This window comes from Bombus vancouverensis, chromosome 14 (genome assembly GCF_051014615.1).
Source record: "Bombus vancouverensis nearcticus chromosome 14, iyBomVanc1_principal, whole genome shotgun sequence".
In the NCBI taxonomy this organism is placed as follows: Eukaryota; Metazoa; Arthropoda; class Insecta; order Hymenoptera; family Apidae; genus Bombus; species Bombus vancouverensis.
The window spans coordinates 5,613,848-5,634,261 of record NC_134924.1 but is presented as its reverse complement, the minus strand read 5'-3'; the positions used below and the strand labels follow the sequence as shown (position 1 = coordinate 5,634,261).

The 20,414-nt window shown below is 32.2% G+C and overlaps 4 protein-coding genes across 6 annotated transcripts; 2 read left to right on the top strand and 2 right to left on the bottom strand.

Moving 5' to 3' along the window:
* Positions 1–113: 113 nt before the first annotated feature.
* Vps25 (vacuolar protein sorting 25) lies at positions 114–3,372 on the top strand. 2 transcript variants are annotated; one of them, XR_013060070.1, is made up of 5 exons: positions 114–364; positions 476–621; positions 706–924; positions 1,002–1,176; positions 2,043–3,372. XR_013060070.1 is itself a non-coding variant. In XM_033339053.2 (4 exons), exons 1-4 carry the CDS (start codon positions 315–317, stop codon positions 1,112–1,114), a joined length of 528 nt encoding a protein of 175 aa, XP_033194944.1. In that variant the 5' UTR covers positions 114–314; the 3' UTR covers positions 1,115–1,402. The 2 variants fall into 2 exon arrangements, 1 of the variants encoding a protein (XP_033194944.1); XM_033339053.2 differs by lacking the exon at positions 2,043–3,372 and having other exon boundaries at positions 1,002–1,402.
* On the bottom strand, positions 1,517–6,925 carry Eaat1 (Excitatory amino acid transporter 1). 2 transcript variants are annotated; one of them, XM_033339047.2, is made up of 10 exons: positions 6,701–6,925; positions 3,972–4,240; positions 3,350–3,533; positions 3,239–3,281; positions 3,122–3,161; positions 2,853–3,039; positions 2,548–2,781; positions 2,273–2,464; positions 2,055–2,189; positions 1,517–1,975 (listed from the first exon to the last, which is right to left on the bottom strand). In XM_033339047.2, the coding sequence occupies exons 2-10, from the start codon at positions 4,225–4,227 to the stop codon at positions 1,828–1,830; spliced, it is 1,419 nt and encodes a 472-aa protein (XP_033194938.1). In that variant the 5' UTR covers positions 4,228–4,240; positions 6,701–6,925; the 3' UTR covers positions 1,517–1,827. The 2 variants fall into 2 exon arrangements, with proteins under 2 accessions (XP_033194938.1, XP_033194939.1); XM_033339048.2 differs by lacking the exons at positions 3,972–4,240; positions 6,701–6,925 and adding an exon at positions 3,855–3,956.
* Positions 6,926–8,662: 1,737 nt separating this feature from the next.
* On the bottom strand, positions 8,663–9,932 carry Cks30A (Cyclin-dependent kinase subunit 30A). Its single transcript, XM_033339054.2, has 3 exons — positions 9,736–9,932; positions 9,017–9,144; positions 8,663–8,871 (listed from the first exon to the last, which is right to left on the bottom strand). The coding sequence occupies exons 1-3, from the start codon at positions 9,789–9,791 to the stop codon at positions 8,816–8,818; spliced, it is 240 nt and encodes a 79-aa protein (XP_033194945.1). The 5' UTR covers positions 9,792–9,932; the 3' UTR covers positions 8,663–8,815.
* Positions 9,933–10,125: 193 nt separating this feature from the next.
* cactin (cactin, spliceosome C complex subunit) lies at positions 10,126–20,227 on the top strand. Its single transcript, XM_033339055.2, has 12 exons — positions 10,126–10,515; positions 10,595–11,436; positions 11,512–11,688; positions 11,771–11,969; positions 12,043–12,541; positions 15,070–15,536; positions 15,698–16,169; positions 17,221–17,337; positions 18,282–18,371; positions 18,437–18,697; positions 18,914–19,085; positions 19,624–20,227. The coding sequence occupies exons 1-12, from the start codon at positions 10,268–10,270 to the stop codon at positions 19,827–19,829; spliced, it is 3,750 nt and encodes a 1,249-aa protein (XP_033194946.2). The 5' UTR covers positions 10,126–10,267; the 3' UTR covers positions 19,830–20,227.
* Positions 20,228–20,414: the final 187 nt, after the last annotated feature.

The following is a 20,414-nucleotide window of genomic DNA, read 5'->3' as shown; positions in this document are numbered from 1 at the left end:
TTATTAAAATATTTTGATAACTTCATTAATTAGCTTTTGTTTTCTTCACATTTACTTTTTTAGTTTTATAACTGATTAATTTTTCTTGCAATATAGTTTTGATTCTAAGAAAACAATTTCAGAGTGATAAGATAGCCAATCAACCACCCAGCCGCATTCGCGTATATTGTAATTGTAGATGACATATTCAGAAATACTTGTTCCTATTGTTAGAATTTTCAGAAGTATCCTTTTTTGTTATGAAGAATATTTCGGAGGTATAACTACTTGTATCATCGTGTGATTCACATAAGTTTTTTGATATATTAATAATAATGGCAGAAATTGAATGGCCATGGCAATACAGTTTTCCTCCTTTTTTTACGTAAGTATTAATAGGTTATGTTGATCATCTATTTTAAACTATGATTTATGTACATACATAAGCATAGCTTCTGACATTCTATATATTTAAATATTTGATGAAAACTTTCAGACTTCAGCCTCATTCAGATACTAGAGCTAAACAATTAGCAGCATGGAAAAGCTTAATCCTAGAATACTATCGTATAACAAAACAGTCTATTATAGATATAAGAGAAGTGCATTCAAGCCCGTTATTTAATAATACTGCAATTAATCGTATCCTTTTTACAATAACAATGATTGAATAAAATGATAAACTCATTACTTGCCTACAAATTTATTCCTTAATATATGAAACAGGCAAATTACCATCAGAGGCTATCTTATTGGTATTGGAAGAATTAGCAAGATCAGGGAATGCAAGCCCATTAGATAAGACAAGACAAAGGTGGCTAATTTATTGGCATACTTTGGAAGAATGGGGTGAAATTATTTATAACTGGGCACAAGAGAATGGATTTGTCGGTTCCGTATGTACTTTATTTGAGTTAACACAAGGAGAAGATACAACAAATCAGGGTATGTACTTTTATAAAAGTTGTATTTCAGGAAGATAAGAAAAATTATAATGTAAAACAAATGCTTCCTGTTTTTAGAATTTTATGGACTTGATACAGAAGTATTAATCAGAGCACTTAAAACACTGGAAGGAAATAAGAAAGCAGAATTAATTTTATTTGATGACAATCAAGGTGTTAAGTTCTTTTAGACACATAATTGTACAAAAGAATTGCTTTGTAAATGTAAATACAAATCTTCGCTATTTTCAAGGTATATATATGTTTATGATTAAACAATCATTTTTAAAGATATAATTAAACAAATTTTAAAGGAATTCATATAATTTAAGAACATGAAACTATAGAAAGAATTCATAATGTATATTTTCAAATATGATTAGAAGAAATTATTCCTAAGATTATATTAATAAAATCTAAATTAATAAATATTATGTATGTACAGAAGTGAAGCAGTATTAAATATAATTTTTATATTAGTTGTATTCTATAAATCTGTGGAATGTTTTAATATAATGGAATATATAATATTTAAAATTTCACATAGAAGAGTAATTGCAATAAAATATTTTTTTTAAATAAAAAAAACTATGTATTTTTAATACATTTATGAACATAAATAAATCAAGGTTTGATCTTTTAAAGTACATTAATACTCGATCACTTTTTTTTGTTAAGTATGCAACAGTAACAATCTTTTTAAGTATCTAACAGCATTCTTGTGATTAAAATACTTTGTAATTACATAATTATGTGTAGATTATCATATAAATTAAAATTAGAGTCAACATGAATATACATTAGTACAAATTATTGACTATAAAGTATATAAAAAATATTATGAACACAGTAAAATTGTGTTCATATAATATCATGGCGAATTTGTAACAAGAAAACTAAAAAATTATGCATCTGCTTTCCTCACTCTGGCTAATTCGATTGTTTCCTCCTGAAGATTTGCACTTGCTTCAAGATCTTTTTTACTTAAATGTTCGATAACACAAGCTCCGAGTGCATCGCATATGACGTTTATTGTGGTTCGGAAACGATCCCTATAGGCGAATTTAACAATTATTTAAAATGTAAAAAATTTTAATTTGATTAATAATTATGCCAAAGGGGATAACTCACAGGAGCCAATCTACTGCAATGATAAGTGTTACATCTTCAGCAGGCAATCCTACAGTATCTAACACCATAACCATTGTAACAAGACCAGCTTGTGGAATGCCAGCAGCTCCAATGCTGGCTGCAGTTGCTGTTATACTACAAAAGTATATCAAACCATCAAAGTTGTTAAGATTTTAAGCTTAAGTTTCAAAGTTCAATTCATTTAATTCAACAATTACCTAACACCAATAACATTGCCGAGAGTCAATGGAATTCTCCTGACTTGAGCTATAAAAATTGCAGCAACAGCTTCGTATAATGCAGTCCCATCCATATTAATGGTAGCACCAATTGGAACAACAAATCTTGTAATTCTCTGGTCTACACCTATATTATCCAAACACTGTATTGTTACTGGCAATGTGGCAGTGCTGTATTCACAGAAATAAATTATTTATAAATCCCAAACTTTTACTGACACGTTTTCTAGAATGAATTAATTCATATAATTCACCTTGATGAGGTACCAAATGCTGTAGCTAAAACTTGAGTCATCTTGCCTATGAGTTTAAATGGCAACTGCTTTGTGCAAATGAAGAATATAACAGAAAGTGTTACACAACCATGAATAATCAAACCTAATAATACTGTAATGAAATATAAACTTAATTGTCCAGCAATAGCACCAATATCCTGAATTTCTAAAAGCTTTGAAGTAACAAGAAAGAACACACCAATTGGGGATGTCCTATAAAAAAATAAAACTTTTTGCATGACTTAAATTAATTAAATAAATAATTTGTTATGTCATTTGCTTACCATATGACCCATTTAGTAATAAGCATTGTTGCTTCAGATAAAGCGTCAAAAAAAGATAAGAGAATTTTTCCTTGTTCACCCATTTTACTAAGAGCTATTCCTAACACAATTCCAAATACAACCAACCCCAAAGTATTCATACCATCTCCATATTTATGACTTATGTCCCAATCTTGTATGTTGTTTACTGGAAAAAATATTAAATTGTTTATAAAATACATTAATATAATCACAATTATAAACAAATTTAATTTAAATGTAATATTTACCCCCTGTTTTATTTTTGGGCTCTATCAGTACTGTGCGGTACTAAAGCACAATATTAATTAATTAAAATTTTTATTATACAATATTAATCAATAATGTTTATAGGAAAATTAATATACCTGAGCAATACAAGCCTGTACAAGATTCGGCGGAAACACATTCCTAAAAATAAAATTTCGTAAAAAAAATCGAAACTTATTGTAATACAAATGTAATATTTATTGCTATACCTGATTAAATCTAATATTGTGTCTGTAGTTGTAATATCTCTAGTTGGCGCTACATTATCCTTTGCGATCATACCATGTGTACTGTATTCTCCAGGTCTAATAATTAAGACCAAAATTATACCAAGAATTACAGCAGATATTGTCGTTGATGCATAATAGTAAATTGATCTTATACCAATCTTTCCTGTAAATTAAATACATTTCAAAATTTTTATTTCGTTCCTTTAATGATATACTAGGATTAATATGTAATAGTATTTTGCAAAACGTGGATGCTGGAATTGTTACTGTGAGATAACAAATCATCATTTTCAATCGTTTAAACAACGAAAAACAGAATATTAACGGAAAAATGCTGATTCGAGAGAGAGAGAGTATCTATTATTGTTCTTTCTTATATAATTATTAGGTCATTAATGCTTCTAAATTAACAATTTAAAAAGATAGGACATCTGTTATCGGAATTGTTTTTTCTCTGACTAAGCTAAATCACACCAGAAAATACCGGTAATCTGTGTTTTACCAAACCAGGCATCTTCACGTAAACAAGTTTGTACACCCACGCAATCCATTCGTCACAGACGATTATCTGCAAAAAGTATACACATGTTTTTTTAATTACCGGATAAATTAAGATCTAATCCGCCGATTGCGCTAACGATGCTAGCAATGATTAGTGGTAATATAAGCGCTTTGAGCATTCGAAGAAATATGTCTCCCGGAAATTGAATATACATAACTTCGCGCTTTGTCCATGGTTCGTCTCTGACATTTCTTAAGATGAAACCGAAAATCGTACCCGCCACTACAGCGGCTACTGTAAGCATTGTCAGCATGTTTTCTGACATACAACTTCTCCATTTTTTTGGATGAGCCATATCGTCTTTTTTCCTAAAAAAAGCAACAATATTTTTAGTCTTACTTAATACAGCGCGGAATCGATGTAAATTTGCGTCTTGACTAAAATTAACATAACATTTCTCAGAAATATATTACATGAGTCGTTCTAGTAATATGATAATAAGATATTGCTTCAGACAGTTATATATATATAATTATATATATAGTATATGTATGAAAGAGATAGCACCCTAATTACTCTACTATCTTTTTATGCCAGCCTGTCGAAATGTAATGTCGTTCTTATAACTGTAAACATATTAAAATATTTGCACATGTGTGGAAGACCGTGATAAGACTGACATGTGGGAGTGAAATAATGGATAAATATAAGATACTATAGAGTGTTCCAGATTTAAACGTTGGTTGAGATTCATGAACAATTAATGCAGGTAAATATAGACTAATTAATTTTATATTACTAAACGTCTCTAAACATGGTAGTGGTCTGTGCCCCTATTACTATACTATCATAAATTACGCTTTTATCTTGCGGCAGGTATTGTTCTATAATGCAATTACCTTATTTACGTTTTCCATCAATTTTGTTGGTTGCAAATAATCAATTTCTTGAACTTTTTAATTCATAATTTGGCTTATTTAAAATTACATATAAGTTTTATGTATCTTCAATTTTATATGCTGTGTACATTCAGACTTAATTCGAGTAAATTAAAATATTTTTATAACTTTCTGTTACATTAAACTTTTTTATTATCGATAAAATATATTAAGCAATAATTGAAACCGATATTATCAGGGTATTTGTAACATGTTCTTGATCGTAAGTCTAGCAAAATATTCTATAGATGGAATGTACACACAAAACGTATACTTATCCATATAATTACAAAAGTGAACAGAAAAACAGTCCTCAAGGCGTGCTCCAAGACTCATTGATCCTGCATTCTAATCATCATGTTAGATGATGCATAATATAACTTATTATATAACACAAACGATATGAAATATTTATAAATGTTAATTGTTCATTTAAATATTGCCCGCGACACGCATCGTGCAAGCATACCCATCATCTGACAGCACCAATTAACCCTACAGTACATGGTGTTAAGTTCATGTTTATTCCCTAATTCCGCAGCATCCGGTATCAAATATTCTTATCATAAAAAACGGTATGGCGTAATTAAATCTATCCAAATTTATTATAAAAGATGCATACATGTTTTTATCAGGAATCTTCGATCAATTAATATTAAACTGATAAAATTAATTAATGAATAAAAATATAAATTAAAACTACAAATTTTCTCGTCATCGTGCTATGTATACATATATGTATGTATGTATATCTCGCAGAAACTGGTATTAACCGGTTTAAACTGTCCTGGAAATCTGCCTTTACGTTCCATCCACTAATAAAATTGTATACTGCAGAAAAATTTGTCATTATTTTTCTTCATGCGCGGTGGAAGTTTTCACACTGATTTCACGAATATGAAAAAGGGAAAAAGAAAAATAAGAGAGACGTAACCGAAATTGATCTCGTGTTGACATAATTATTAAGCAAGATAGAAGATTCGATTTATATGCGCTCCGGGCGAGGGCAAATGAAAGTAGACGATAGGAACCAAATACACGTGCCATTCTTGTTTGAACCGCACATGGCGATAGTAACCGTACGATGAAGAACGCGCGGTGTTCTAAAAATTTGAAACACACTTGATATATTATTCATCAAATGAACAAAGAAGCATGGTAATTATGGATTTATTGTGCGAAGCGCGTATCTATGAGTAAGTCTAAATAAAGATATTCAATACACAGATAACACTGGTGTCACATGTCTAGAAGAAAAGAAAAAATTACATGCGTGGAAAATCGTAATTTCAAGTGTTTGTTTGTCATTTCAAGATAGTAATGACTAAAGAATTTCTTTTTTAGCTTTTTGCAGACTTTTATAAAGGCACAGTTTTCTTTGATTTATAACTGTTTAAAGATACATATACCTTTCTCGATATACAATACATTTTAAAACAATGCCGAAATCAAACATTTACCGGCCAAATTTTTGCGCGTTCAATTTCTATTTCTCTATTGTGTACGTGGATTGACTATTGTGGAGACAAGATGCGCATTGTATCAAATCATTCGACTCTTTTTACTAGCACAATAGATACATCTAACGATACGCAATGAGAAAAGTCGTAAGTGTTATGTAGATCATAATTACAGTCGGGGCAAAGATGAGCGCAACGAGACACGACTTTATTTACCCTTTGATTCCTGTCACATCGTTTAGACGTTTACCTCCTATATCACTGTTAAAAAAGTAAATTTAAATTATCGCTATCAGGTTTCTATAAAACTACCATGTCATTCAACTACAACGGCTTTCAACCTCGAATGCTTTCATTTCCCTAAGAATGATATATCTCGTATATTTTATAAATATTCGCTTTGGGTATTTATAAAAAAAAATTGACTTACCCGATAAATTAGTTCTATTCACGATTGTGGTCGTCGATAGAAGAAACTGCGTGCGCGGCAATGCGATCGAATCACGTTGCGCGCGTGCTAATTTTTTAATCGGGATGCTGATCACGCTTCGATTTAGAGTACGCGAAATGTTGTTCTTCCCGCGAGCGCGATCGTCGTACTATCGGTACGCTCTGTTCTCGTGGACTGTCGGCGACGGCGACCGGCCCATGAGAACAGAGCCCTTCGTATCGTACGGAATAGTACGGATGCAACCATGTGTGCGTCAGAAATCAACTATCTCTTTCCCTCTCCATCACCCTTTGCTTTTGATATCCCACCTCTCTCTCTCCCTCTATCTTTTTCTCTTTCTCTGTGCCTCGGCATCCTTTTGCCCCCTTTCACCGAACTCCGACTACACTATCCTCCCTCTTCGTCGTTTTTCTTACGTACCTTCACCATGTAGCCGGAGATCCTACGATGTTGCACGCGCGCAAACATACACGCGGTTTGCGAAACCGCGTGTGCCTCAATCGACATATACATTCGAAACTTGAATGAATGGTTATACCTTATATAGTAGACAGTTCGGTAATTGGCACACGTACAAGTCAAACCATAATTATTACGAAATACATATCGTATATTTTTGGATGAAACTGTTAATGAAAAAATGATATAGCGCTGGTATTTTGAATTTCAAAAAAATATATTATTATACATATTATAGCGCAATCTTTTTTTTATTTGATTCGCAGATATTATTTTTAGTTATTTGGTTTAATTATAAAAATGTAAATTAATTTTTTCTAATCTTGATGGATTTCGCTAATCGCTTGCTTCCTTGTTAGAAATGGTAACGAAATTATGTAATAAAAGTGAAACGAACTGTAGCACGCAATATACGTCAGTTCATAAACGATGATTTAATTAATGTAAAATTTACAAAAATTAGTGTGAGAATTACTTGACCGCTAGGGACGATGTTTGTATAATTGGATTGAGGTCAGTCACGTGATTGTGTTAATTATTCTGCCCCTCCTTTCTCGCATATTCGGCTAAATTTGTTTCACTTTTTGTCGCCCAAGAATACAAATGAAGAAACACATGTATCTTGTATCAACGCAACTTGGTTTGCATAATTCTTCGTTGAAAGTTAATTCTGATACAAATAATTACAATACATATCACATATTCGCGAATAAAATTATTTAAGGAAAATAAAATTAAACTGACATGTATTTGTTACAAATGTTTATTTAAGAATGGACAAAGAGTATAGGTTTCATTTAATAAAAATAAGTGAATCATTTAATACTTAGATGTAAAAATTACTTTTCGGAAATACTGATAAAATGTTGCAAGAAATACATATAATTAGAGAGCAGCTTCTAGATAACATTATATGTAAACTAAGAGCAATATGTAATTCTGAATGATATAAAAAATTGTATGGCAAGATATGTAATGAATGCAGAATTTGATACTTAATTATTAATATTGGAATTCTAGATTAAAATCAATGCAACTGGTGAAAACTTAACATTTAAAGATACACTTTTCCACTATATCACTCTTGTTAAACATAAGGAATGATTATTCTAAACATGTAATACTAAAATATACCTTAATAGTTAGTACATTTGTATAAGGCACTTTAATCACAAAATGACAATTTTCTTTACTCAATAAATCCTTAACAGAATAACTAAATCTGCTACAGAACTATGATTTTCAGAAAAGAATCAGAATACTCAAATTTTACTTATTAAATGAAATACCAAGCTGTCATGGTAAATCCAAAATATAAGTACTATTTAAACTGTAATTAAAAACTAAGGGATTTTATAGACATATATACACAATTCTCTTGTTGATTTTTTGGAATGACACATTAAAAGGAAAAATTAAAACAATGAATTACGTTATTTCCACAAAGAATTTAGAAAGAACAAAATTGTTACTCTGTCTCAGTGAATTTTAAATATAAATTTATCAACTTAACATTGCATTTATATTGATTTTACAAGCCACTAGAATGATCAGCTGCTATAATTGAGTTGTTTTATGAATATTAACAATGATTTGGAGTATTATTTACAAATTGTTACAATGCTGTCAGTACAATCAATTTTCTGGTGGTGGAGATGTTATTTTCCTTTTAAAGAGTAAAATATGAGGTTCTGAAACACAAGTATTTACCAATTAAAATACTTCTACTAATCTTCTATTAAAAATTTATTTTGTAAATACAATTTAAAGTAAAGAGCAGAGGATAATAATAAAATTTGAATAGTATATAATAAAGAATTCAACCAGTTGGCATACCTGGCTTATGAATCATATAATGAACCCATCCTTGACTTTGTTGAACACCAATAGCTCTCCACTCTTGTTCCGAGAGGAGATGAGTAGTTGGAACCAATTTAATCATTTCTTTTGGTAGTACTACATGCCTAATAAAAGAACCATAAGTAATATATACATACATCCATATATGTATTACCAATAATCTTATGTTTTTATTTATACACTGTCTTTAAAATGGTGGATTTTAATAAACAAAATAGTAGTGCAAAAGAAATTTGTAACATACTGTAAAATGTGGCAATTAGAAAGTACTTTTTTAAGTAAAAATATACATATTTCAATAAGAAAGATCATGAAATTTGCATGACTGTATTAACATTTTATAATATTCTATCTTTCTTTTCATCTCTCCATCCCAATTTCAATATTGTTTAAGAGTGGATAGGCTACTAAGCAAACAAAAGAACGTGCCAGACGGCCATTTAAATGATACGTTACCTCTGCATCCAAAAATTAGACAAAGAAGTTACGGAATTAGGTATATAAAATACAACGAAATGAATACATTCCTCATTATAAGAAAATTTTCGAATGATATCATTAAGAAAATATCAATATGAATATATAATAAGAAAGTGTATACTTGTACATATAGCAAAACGATTCAAAATGGCACATTTGGCCAAAATCGAAATCTAAATGAGACATTATAATATGCTGCTGTTATTTATACCAACCTATATTCGTATTTATCATCGTAGTATTTATCTGAATAATACATCTTGTTCGACATCTTGATCCAATCAGAATTATCACAAATGCTCGAGGCAATTCACCACTAAACACTATAAAACGCAGCCGAGTGTTTTCGAAAACCTTCCTTCTACAACGTATACCCACAAATTTGAAAGTTAACGGATGTAACATCAAGAAGAGTGGAAGAAAGCTACTCCCTAGTCATTGACAGTTCATTAAAAAATGATTATATGAAAAAAATAGAAACAATAATCGAATAATTTTTATCAACTCATTATGCTTTTATGAAATTATAAAGATATTTAATATTTATTGTGTATTTTTGTTTCATTAAATATAAACGGAAATTTATACACGTAGTAAATAGGAATCAGCTGTCCTAAATTCAATGATGGCGTTCAATGCCCTCAGTACATTGAGAAAATATATTTCGTGAGGTTAAGTGTCAAGATAGTAATGTCAAATAATATTAACATTCTGTGAAAATATACGATATTCATATTTTTATTAAAAATGGAGAAGTATTCTCATAGAAAAGGCCGTGAAGGATCAAAAAAGGACGATACGAATCGATATAAATATAAACGTAGAATTTCTCGTAAGGACAGTGACAGTGACTATGATAGCCATTCTAAAAGATCAAAGTCGAGACATAAACACTCTAAAAGCTGTAGTCAAAGATATAAAAAATGTAGATACAGAGATTCTTCAGAATCACGCGAATCTCGTAAAAAATCCTCGAAACATAAAAGCAGAAGAAGGTTAGTAAACACTTTCAAATGATCACTTTTGAGGTTATGGATTAAAAGTTTATTATTTTCTAATTTTCTTTCATTTTAGATCATCATCTTCGTCATCTTCATCAAGTCCAAGTGATTCTAGCGATTCATCCTCATCTAATTCTTCATCAGATTCTACGAAGCTTTTAGAAAAGCTTCAGAAACAGCGCCAAAAACAAATCGAAGACAAGAAACGTCAAAAGGAATTGATGAAAGCTACAGAAACACCAGAGGAAAAAAGATTACGGCGTTTAAAAAAGAAGGAAGCTAAAGAACGTAAAAGAAAAGAAAGAATGGGCTGGGATAATGATTATTTACATTATACGAATACAGATAATCCATTTGGTGATGGAAATTTACTTTCCACATTCGTATGGTCTAAAAAACTTGAAAAAGAAGGTTTACTTGGTGTAAGTAGGGAAGAACTAGAAATTAGGAATAGACATAAACAAGAAGAAAATAAAAGAGAATTAGAAAAAGTTAAGAAAAGAAGACAGGAGAGAGAATTGGAAAGACAACAAAGAGAAGAAGAGATGACAATGCTCCAAAGAGGAAAAGAAGCTGCTCAATTGGAACAATGGGCAAGACAGGAAGATCAGTTTCATTTAGAACAGGCAAGATTAAGATCACGTATAAGAATACAAGATGGTCGTGCAAAACCAATTGATCTTCTTGCCAAATATATCAGTGCAGAGGAAGAAGTTGATGCTGTAGAAATGCATGAACCTTACACTTACTTACGTGGATTACATGTGAAGGATTTAGAAGATCTCATTGAAGATATTAAAGTTTATAAAGAATTAGAACGTGGAAAAAATTTAGATTATTGGAATGACATTACAGTAATTGTTGAAGATGAACTGCATAAATTGAGAAAATTAGAGAGATCAGAGTATGAAGTTGGTAGGTACATTTTTTTTGCTTGTACAGGTGAAATTTTGTTTTTATAGTTTTTACAAATTTACTGTATCTTTCCAGCTGTGGGTAGAAGAGAAGGAATACATGAATCAGTCGCTAAAGATGTGACTGCTATTTTTAAAGGAAAAACAGCAGCACAATTAGAAGCTTTGCAACTACAGATTGAAGCAAAAATTACAGGAAAGCCTGAAGGCGTTGATATAGGATATTGGGAAAGTCTTTTGTCTCAACTTAAAGGTAAGCGTTAAAAGTTACCTACGTATACTTTGAATCATATTATTTAACTCGCTTGATTGTATCAGTAATTTATACTCCTCAGCGCACATGGCAAGAGCACGATTAAGAGATCGGCATCAAGAAAATTTACGTAAAAAATTGGAAGTTTTAATTGCCGAACAAGGTGTAGCTAGAACGGAAAATGAAACCGAGAGTTCGCAACCAGTTGATGAGCAGCCAGAGAAACAAGAAGAACAAGCCGCTAATACAGTAACAGAAAAAAGTGAAGAAAGTCAATCAGAGTATGTAGTCTTTTTGTCACATGTACTCATATGAAAAATTCCAAATATACAAATGTTTTTTATATATTTGCAGCGATGATCAAGAGACTAATAATGCAGCTGATGATCTTTTGTCAGAATCTTTCTGTGAATATGAAACAGGAGGTTATTCTCCAAAATATATACCTTATTCTCAACTTGAACCAGGAACATTAGTAACTTTAGAAGAGGACGATAATCAGCGGTTGGAATATGCAAGAAATCAAGTACTGAGTACAGGTCGGAAAATCCAGAATGTTATGACTGCGGAAGAACAAGCAATGCATAGAGAAGCACGTAAAAACATGAGTTCTGATGAAGCACAATTTAGTGTTGAGTCATCTTTAGAAGCACAGATCTATCTTTGGTCTGACAAGTATAGACCCAGAAAACCAAGATATTTCAATCGAGTTCATACTGGTTTCGAATGGAATAAATATAATCAAACCCATTATGATATGGATAATCCACCTCCGAAAATCGTTCAAGGCTACAAATTTAATATATTTTATCCGGATTTAATAGATAAAAACACGACTCCTGAATATTTCTTGGTAAGATATATCGTTCAAATTAATTTTATTTTATTGCTGATGATTTGAATATTTTATTAACAAAAGTGTTATCATTTTCAGACACCCTGTGCAGATAATAAGGACTTTGCTATTTTACGATTTCATGCAGGCCCACCTTATGAAGATATTGCATTCAAAATCGTTAATAGAGAATGGGAATATTCATATAAACGTGGATTTAGGTGTCAATTCCACAATAATATTTTCCAATTATGGTTCCATTTCAAGCGATATAGATATAGACGATAATATATTAGTATTTTATATTTATACAATACGTACTACTATTGTAAATAGAAAATACATGCTTTCTATAAAATTCTATCAATTGCATACCCACATTTCTCATGGCGTATGTAGATGAATAAAATTGCACAACTTTCTATGCAAGAGCAGTTACTTTCTTGGTATGTGAAACATACCCGCACGTTTTTAAATAAAACGTTGTTACAAAATTGAAAGTATTATCTAAATAGCGTTTCACTTTATCGTATAACATAGTTTAATAATCAATCCAGTAATATTAAAATTATATTCAAAATACATACAAACTAAGTGTCAATATAAAAACTATTTATAAAGAACATGAAAACCATTGACATATTAATAAGAAAAGAAGTACTCGTCTATTTTTGAAAAGATTCTTTATATACACTCACGTTTAAAATATCAATGTGGTAACAAACTTTCATCTGACGACGTGAACATACACAAACGAACAACGGCATAGTTGTTTAATAGTAGTTGTTAAATCGATTTTTGTAGCCACCTGTATTCTCACACAGTCGACCACAAAGCGAAAGGTAAAAGCTATATGTAACCAATGGCAAGGTAAACCGAAGCTCAGTACACCGGCTGTTTCGCTGACAAAGGGCTACGCGTTTAAAATCGCATTTCTAAAAGTCGTGCACGATACAAATCAATACAATGAAGTTTCTTGATTGAATAAAACAAGATAAAATCCGCTTCGATGATCTTCACGAACCGGTCAATATAGAAATACATTTTTGTCGATCGTCTAAAAAAATGTTTATATTTTATTTGTACTTATTGTACAATATTTGAAAAGGAAGACATGTGTATTTATGGTTTATTTTAGAAATGCGTAATTTTCTCCTGTGCAGAGTCTCACAGTTATGATAATTAGTACGTTCATGTGTATGTTTACTGCTACTGGTTTTGTAGATCATTCTGAAAACGTGGAACTATCAACGTTGTGACTATACAATCTAGAACGTTGACTAAGATCGTTTGTGTTTAAAATATCGCAATCGAGTTGATATTTATATACATAAATATATAAATATATCATTGGAACCATAATTAAATTTCTTTATGGGGATCGAAAAGAATTACAAAATAATTAAAAAGTGACAACATGAATATTTTGTTGGAACTTAAATTAAGTGAACTAATAGTGAGAAAGGACGATTTAATAGCCGAAGAAAAATTAGTTTGCAATCTCCATAACCATAAACGTCAGAGAGTCAGAAATTCTTACCAATAATCGATTGAAAGAATGATGAAAATTCAAGTGTGTCTTATTATGATCGATTATACTTTTTATTTATTTTAAAACACGATAAATTTATATAAAGATCTATTATGAAATTCTAAATAGCAGTTTACTTCTAAAATATAAAAACGTTTTTTTATATCAGTGTTATCGAAATAGTACAAAATATTTCCAACTGATCGTGACGTTGTTTGTAAATTCAAAGTGATAATTCACTCCAATATCACGGCGTCGACCGCAAAAATCATGAAATGGAAAAAGAGCCCGGCGGAATTCTTATCCGAAAAAACTTTTCTAGTAATTAAGGATGACTTGGATATGCTGGATAGTAAGTAAAGTTTATTACATTTTTATTAAAAAGAAGAAAAATAAACGACATTGTATTTGTACTCTAATACTACACTTACATATTAAATTGAATTAGGAAATGGTAATGAAATTAAATAAGAGAATTAATCAATTAATTAACATCGAGAAACTGCATATGCTGTAGTAGTTAATGATTTGTTTTATATATAGCCTTTCTTTTATGCAAATTGAGCCATAAAACTGCAAAAAACCCAGAATAAACGTAGGCGGTAATTTCTTCCAAATAATTAGCATTAAAAGTAGAGTGTTCTAATTCTGGCTATGGAAATGTATTTATTTTTTAAGCGGAATTATCCTTGAACCTTTACGTTGTATTTTATATCAATATTACGTATCATACTACATTATAGTTTCGACCAATCCATAGCCAGAGATTATTTTTTATACATAAGAAGAAATCAACATCCATTGATTTTTACCACTAATGTGAGTTCTTTGGTCGTTTAAAGCAATTATGTAGAGACTCCTATCTATCCAAACATCTAAGATGGAAAAAATTATTTAGAGCAACTATCTAGAGAATCCTTCCTATCCAAAAATATAAGAGTACGAAAATGATTTAGAAAAAGGAAAGCAGCGAGGAAAATTAAAGATACCGGATACAAGCACTTGGCCACCGAAGATGAAACGCGGTGCTTCCTTACACAATGAACCGGAAAGACCGAAGACCGCGAATCTCGAAAAACCAACTGTGCTGGACCCCGATCTGGTCGACAAGCTGGACATGTCTCTTCTCAGCAAAGAGTTACTCGTTGATTCGATGATGCGGTTTCGTCTCTCAAAAGCAATTAGTGGGGGAACATCGTCATTCCCTTCGTCGTCAAGGTACCGACAAAACGTCACCGGTGTCGAGCGACAACGACAACAATATAGCTCAGCATCGAACGGTGAGGTGTCGTGGTGCAGCGGACCCTTCTCCATACGCCACAAACGACGTAGCTTTGAACAAATTCTCGACTCGAGGTTCAGTCACATCGACGTGTCGGTTGTATCATCTAGGATGCAGAAACAAGCGCGCATAAGTAGGCAGTATGCGGCGTCTACAAAGAAGAGCTTGGATAACACGAAACTGGATGACAACAACAATAGGTTCGTGAAAATTTAGGGAATTCGTTAAGAAAATTTAAAGACAAGAATGTATAGAAAATTCCGCTTGTAGAAATGGTAAAAATTGTTTGTGAGAAATATATCCAAAAACAGAATAAATTCAAAGTTGGAAATAAAAAATAAAATTATGTATCTACAATTAGAAACGGAACAGTCAGCCACAAGGTATCTTCCTTGTCTACGTTGAAGAAGAAGAGCTCAAGACCCACCATACAGAACGACCTGGAAGTGTTCACAGCCTCTTCAACAAAGAGCGCTCCGGAACCTTGCAAGAGCTGTGGAAAGCCGGACCAACCAGAGCGGTTTCACAGTCATCCGAAGGGTAGTCAACCCAAGGCGAAGGACAGTTCTACGATCTCCAAGTCAAGGACCACGATACCAAAAACTGTTCAAAAGCCCATTGCCTTGAATTTTCGTAGTGATAAGAGCAAGAACAAAGTGGAGGAAATGCTTGTTCAGGATTTCAAATCAGGCTATCTTCAAGAACGATCTAATGGATCGAGTAGACCTTCGTCAGCGCCAATTAAGAAGGGGCCAAGGACCATTACTTGTTACATATGTGGCCGTGAATTTGGTACCGCCAGCTTTCCTATTCACGAGCCTAGATGCATGCAGGTTAGTAGCATCGTAAATGCGCAACTATAATTATTATTTTACTTCGTGCCTTTAAATTTCATAAAGCTTCAAAACGATATTTTTTTTATCACGTTTAAAATGCAAGTAGTTTCTATGCTAATATTTTTCCTATTACACGTTCACGCTACTTCATATAGCCTTATCAATACGTCAGATTTCGTTTTACTGAATTAAAATTTAATTTATTCCAATGTTAAAAAGAAATTGCGTGCGTATCTCACGTTTATCAATAGACAAAATGTTTACCGTAACCCGGTATGTATTTGCAAAGGGAGCATCTAACTTCACATTGAACTTGAACTCTATATATTATTCATACTCGCGATTATGTGAGATACAATGCATGAATATCATTGGATATCTCTGAAGACACGTAATACATCAAGGCCCTTTGCAAGATCGATATGCATATATATACGCGATCATATCTATTTAGTGAATATGAGAAACATTTATACGTACACAAGAACTGACACTTATTCGCTATAGTTGAACATTATCACGAGGCGATGTAATTTACATATGTGTCGCGGTTTTAGTGTATATACATTCGGTTCGATAATTTCGTATACTACCTCGACTGAGTCTAAATTTGTCTATAGACTATTCATGAAAGAACATTACCTGTGTTGCAGATCGTGTGTAGATCGATCGTGTGTTCGTTACGTTGCTTTACTGTGAATCGCTTTGAAATTCATATCCACTTCCAATTTGATATTTATTGCGTCTTATGAAGGAGTCTTTGTAAATTTAAAACTAGATACTTGAAACGCTAGAGCTTTTGATATAACGTTCGTATGAACTTCTGAAAATGAATTAGAGTATGTAAAGAAAATTATAGCCACTGATATAAGCATTAATTTTCGTGAAGGCATTACTTGTTTTTAGAAGTTTGTGCAATAAATTTCTGTTTAAGGAAGTAATTACCATTTAGCATAATTATCATTTAGCATGATCACTATTCATCAGTGATATATAAAGCTATAACTTTAAGCTTAATCGAATAATTAATGAATATTGATGGTGGCAGAAGTGGGAACGGGAAAATAATTCTTTGCCCGTGAACCAGAGGCGCCCGATACCTCAGAGGCCCGACATCGCCATCAATCATTCAGAATGGAATGCAGTAGCATGGGAAGAAAGTCAGGTATCCTGTGATTTAAATGTTTCCTTAATCATGTGAGTCTTCCATTCAGCAAATATAATGTCCTTAAACCAGATTTTTGTCGAACCGATAAAATTCAAGTAAATTTTATTCGGTTTGATTAATCATCGAGTGGACTTTAGGCAGAGTTACCTGAATCGTTAAACGTTTCCGTATTTGTCTTTATGGAGTAACATACTTCGATTAGTTGAATGAGTCATTCCACTATGTTTGTCACGGCTGACGACTGTCTCTCCCGAACGGTGATGTAACATTATTACATGACTTTCTGCGATCTAATCGTAATATAATTAAATACATGAAGTCATGGATTGTCAAAAATGCATAGTATCGAAATGGTTGTTTATTTACATACTTAATTCATTTACGTATATTTTGGATTTATTTATACTTTATATTCATTCATTTATTTTATGTTTATTTATCAATTTTTCTTCCCTTGTAAGAATTAGTATTAATAGATGCAAAATTGCAAATTCCATGTTAATTTAAAGTATGCAAATGTTTTTATGAACAAACATGCTTCCTACTGATTAAATCGATTATAGTAAACGTAATAGTGGAATGGCTCGTTAAGGTTTACCCTTGCACATTTCTTATGCATACGTAGAAACAGAAATACCAGTGTATTCAGCGGAATCCGTATGTAAAGTCTCTGGTTCCACACAGAGAGTATGTCACGCACTGTAATATCCCAGTCCTATCGTGTTCAAGGTGCTGCCCTAGATTTATCACGGGCTTGGTTGTTTAAGAGCAGCGGCATGATTAATCTAAAAACTAAGAACCGCATTGCGACTCGTTAAGTTCAAAATTTCGTTGAAAAGAACTTTTCCTCTCTGAAAGTTCTCGTGTTGACTGACGTGTTAATCATAGAGAACACTGAATGGAAGCACGGGACAAGATAATGATGACAAATTGTATTTCAGGCACAATTGATTCCCTGCTCGAAATGTGGAAGAACATTTCTACCAGAACGGCTGACAGTCCATCAGAAAAGTTGTAAAGGTTCTATAAAGGTGAAAGTGCTTATCCAGTCTTAACTCTTTAATAGGATGTTTGTTACATATCCTTTAAACTGTAGAATAGCGAGCCAGAGAAAGCAGAAAGCTTCCTTAGTGAAAAGTCTCCCGGTACGTCACGAGTAGGACCTCCTATGCTTACTTGTCAATCATGTGGCAGAAACTTCGGCACGAAGAGTATAAAAATACACGAACCTCAATGCATCAAGCGAATGCAAATAGAAAAGGAAAAGCAATCGTCTCAGCCTCGAAAGAAGGATTCGATCCGGCAACAGAAGTCAGAAATGATGAACGTGCAAGAAAATCTAAGCAGCCCAACGGGGGTGAGTCGTGTCGGAAGGCATGCTTATATTATCCAATTTGCATAAGCGTTCCCACGCGATCATCCACGAGTGGTGTTCTATTGTACCAGTTAAATTTTATGTACAAATTTTTTATATCGATTGTTATGAATAAAAATTGTGTCGTTTTACACTTAAGTGTTATTAAATCTGCGAAAATAATCAACGAAATAGTTATTTGGAGAAAATTGATTTTAGGATAATGTGCAGAAGAAGACGGTCACATGTTACATATGTGGTAGAGATTTCGGATCTACTAGCATAGCCATTCACGAACCACAATGCTTGAGAAAATGGCACGTGGAGAACCAAAAATTATCGCCAAGTCAAAGAAGAAAAGAGCCAGAGAGACCTGAAATTATTTACGCTCGTGAGTCAAATATCTTATCATACTTGCATGTCTTTATAGTTACGTTCATTTTTTAAATGCAGCAACTTCAATTGGCGGGAAAAATGCACTTTGGTTTAATTGATGTCAAGAGTTGAACAACCCCCGTAATCGATTCACCTGAATGCTTTTATTCGGAGCACAGGTGCATGGATCTTTTTTCATTTTTAATTCGTATCGAATCAGTAGTTTTTATAGTAGTCTTTAATAGTTAGTGATTATTGTGCGTGGAAATTAAATATCAGTTGCATGACCCGCGCCTTACCAATGAACTTAAGGTCAGTGTAACTATATCGATTAGAGGGAGACACGATTAGAGTCAGGAAGTCACAAAGTCGAGCTTTATCAAATACTGCAAATGCTCCTTGTGCCATTGGTTCATCACGCAAAGTGAAGGGTTGATCTGCAATTGATAATTATTATGTAGAATTGATAAAAGTAATATTCTTTTCCATTGCATGCGCGAATAATGAATGCAATAATTTATTATTTTTTATTTACGATGGTAATTTGTATCAAGGTAACTTAGAAACGGGAGATATAACAGTTGACTTGGATGCAATGGCTGAGGCCAGTTGGAAATCTCACTTAAGTCAATTGGTCCCGTGTAAACAATGTGGAAGGACTTTCAATCCTGACCGTGTAAGCGTCCACGAGCGAAGTTGTAAGGTCTCGTACTCCTACCACAAGCAGCCAGCAGCAACCAACAGCAACCACAAGCAATGATCTTCTTAGAATAAATGATTATACAATACCTACAATAGAAAATGAGATTATTTATTGCAAAATAATTATATAAAATGTAGTTAGGAAGAGTTTCAATAAGTCAGATTAGTTTAACAGCACTTTAAAATCTTGCTATTTATGTTCTTTTTGTTACCTAATCTCATAAAAAATCAAACACTGAATTCGGGAAATAGATAAAAACACAAAATTTAAAAATTTAAATACGCAAAATTTAAAAATGAATTGTATAAAAAAAAGATCGTGAAATAACCTTCGAAAATCCTAAGAAATGATGCCAAGTTTCAAGAACTAGTTCAAGATAGTGTCACCTTCTATAAGATTATATTCTCCTGATTCAAAATTGAGATTTTGACGAATAAATTTTTCGAGAATCTGAAGATTTCAACTTTGAACAATTCCTGAAGTATGATATCATTTCCAAGAATCGGCAAAATTATGCTATCTCCTAGTAATCAAAAATGTCAGTTTTAGAACAGTCTTGCAATATGAAGTTATTTTCAAGAATCAGTGAACTTGTATCATCTCCTATGCTATCATGTTCTCCTCGTACAAAATCACTATTTT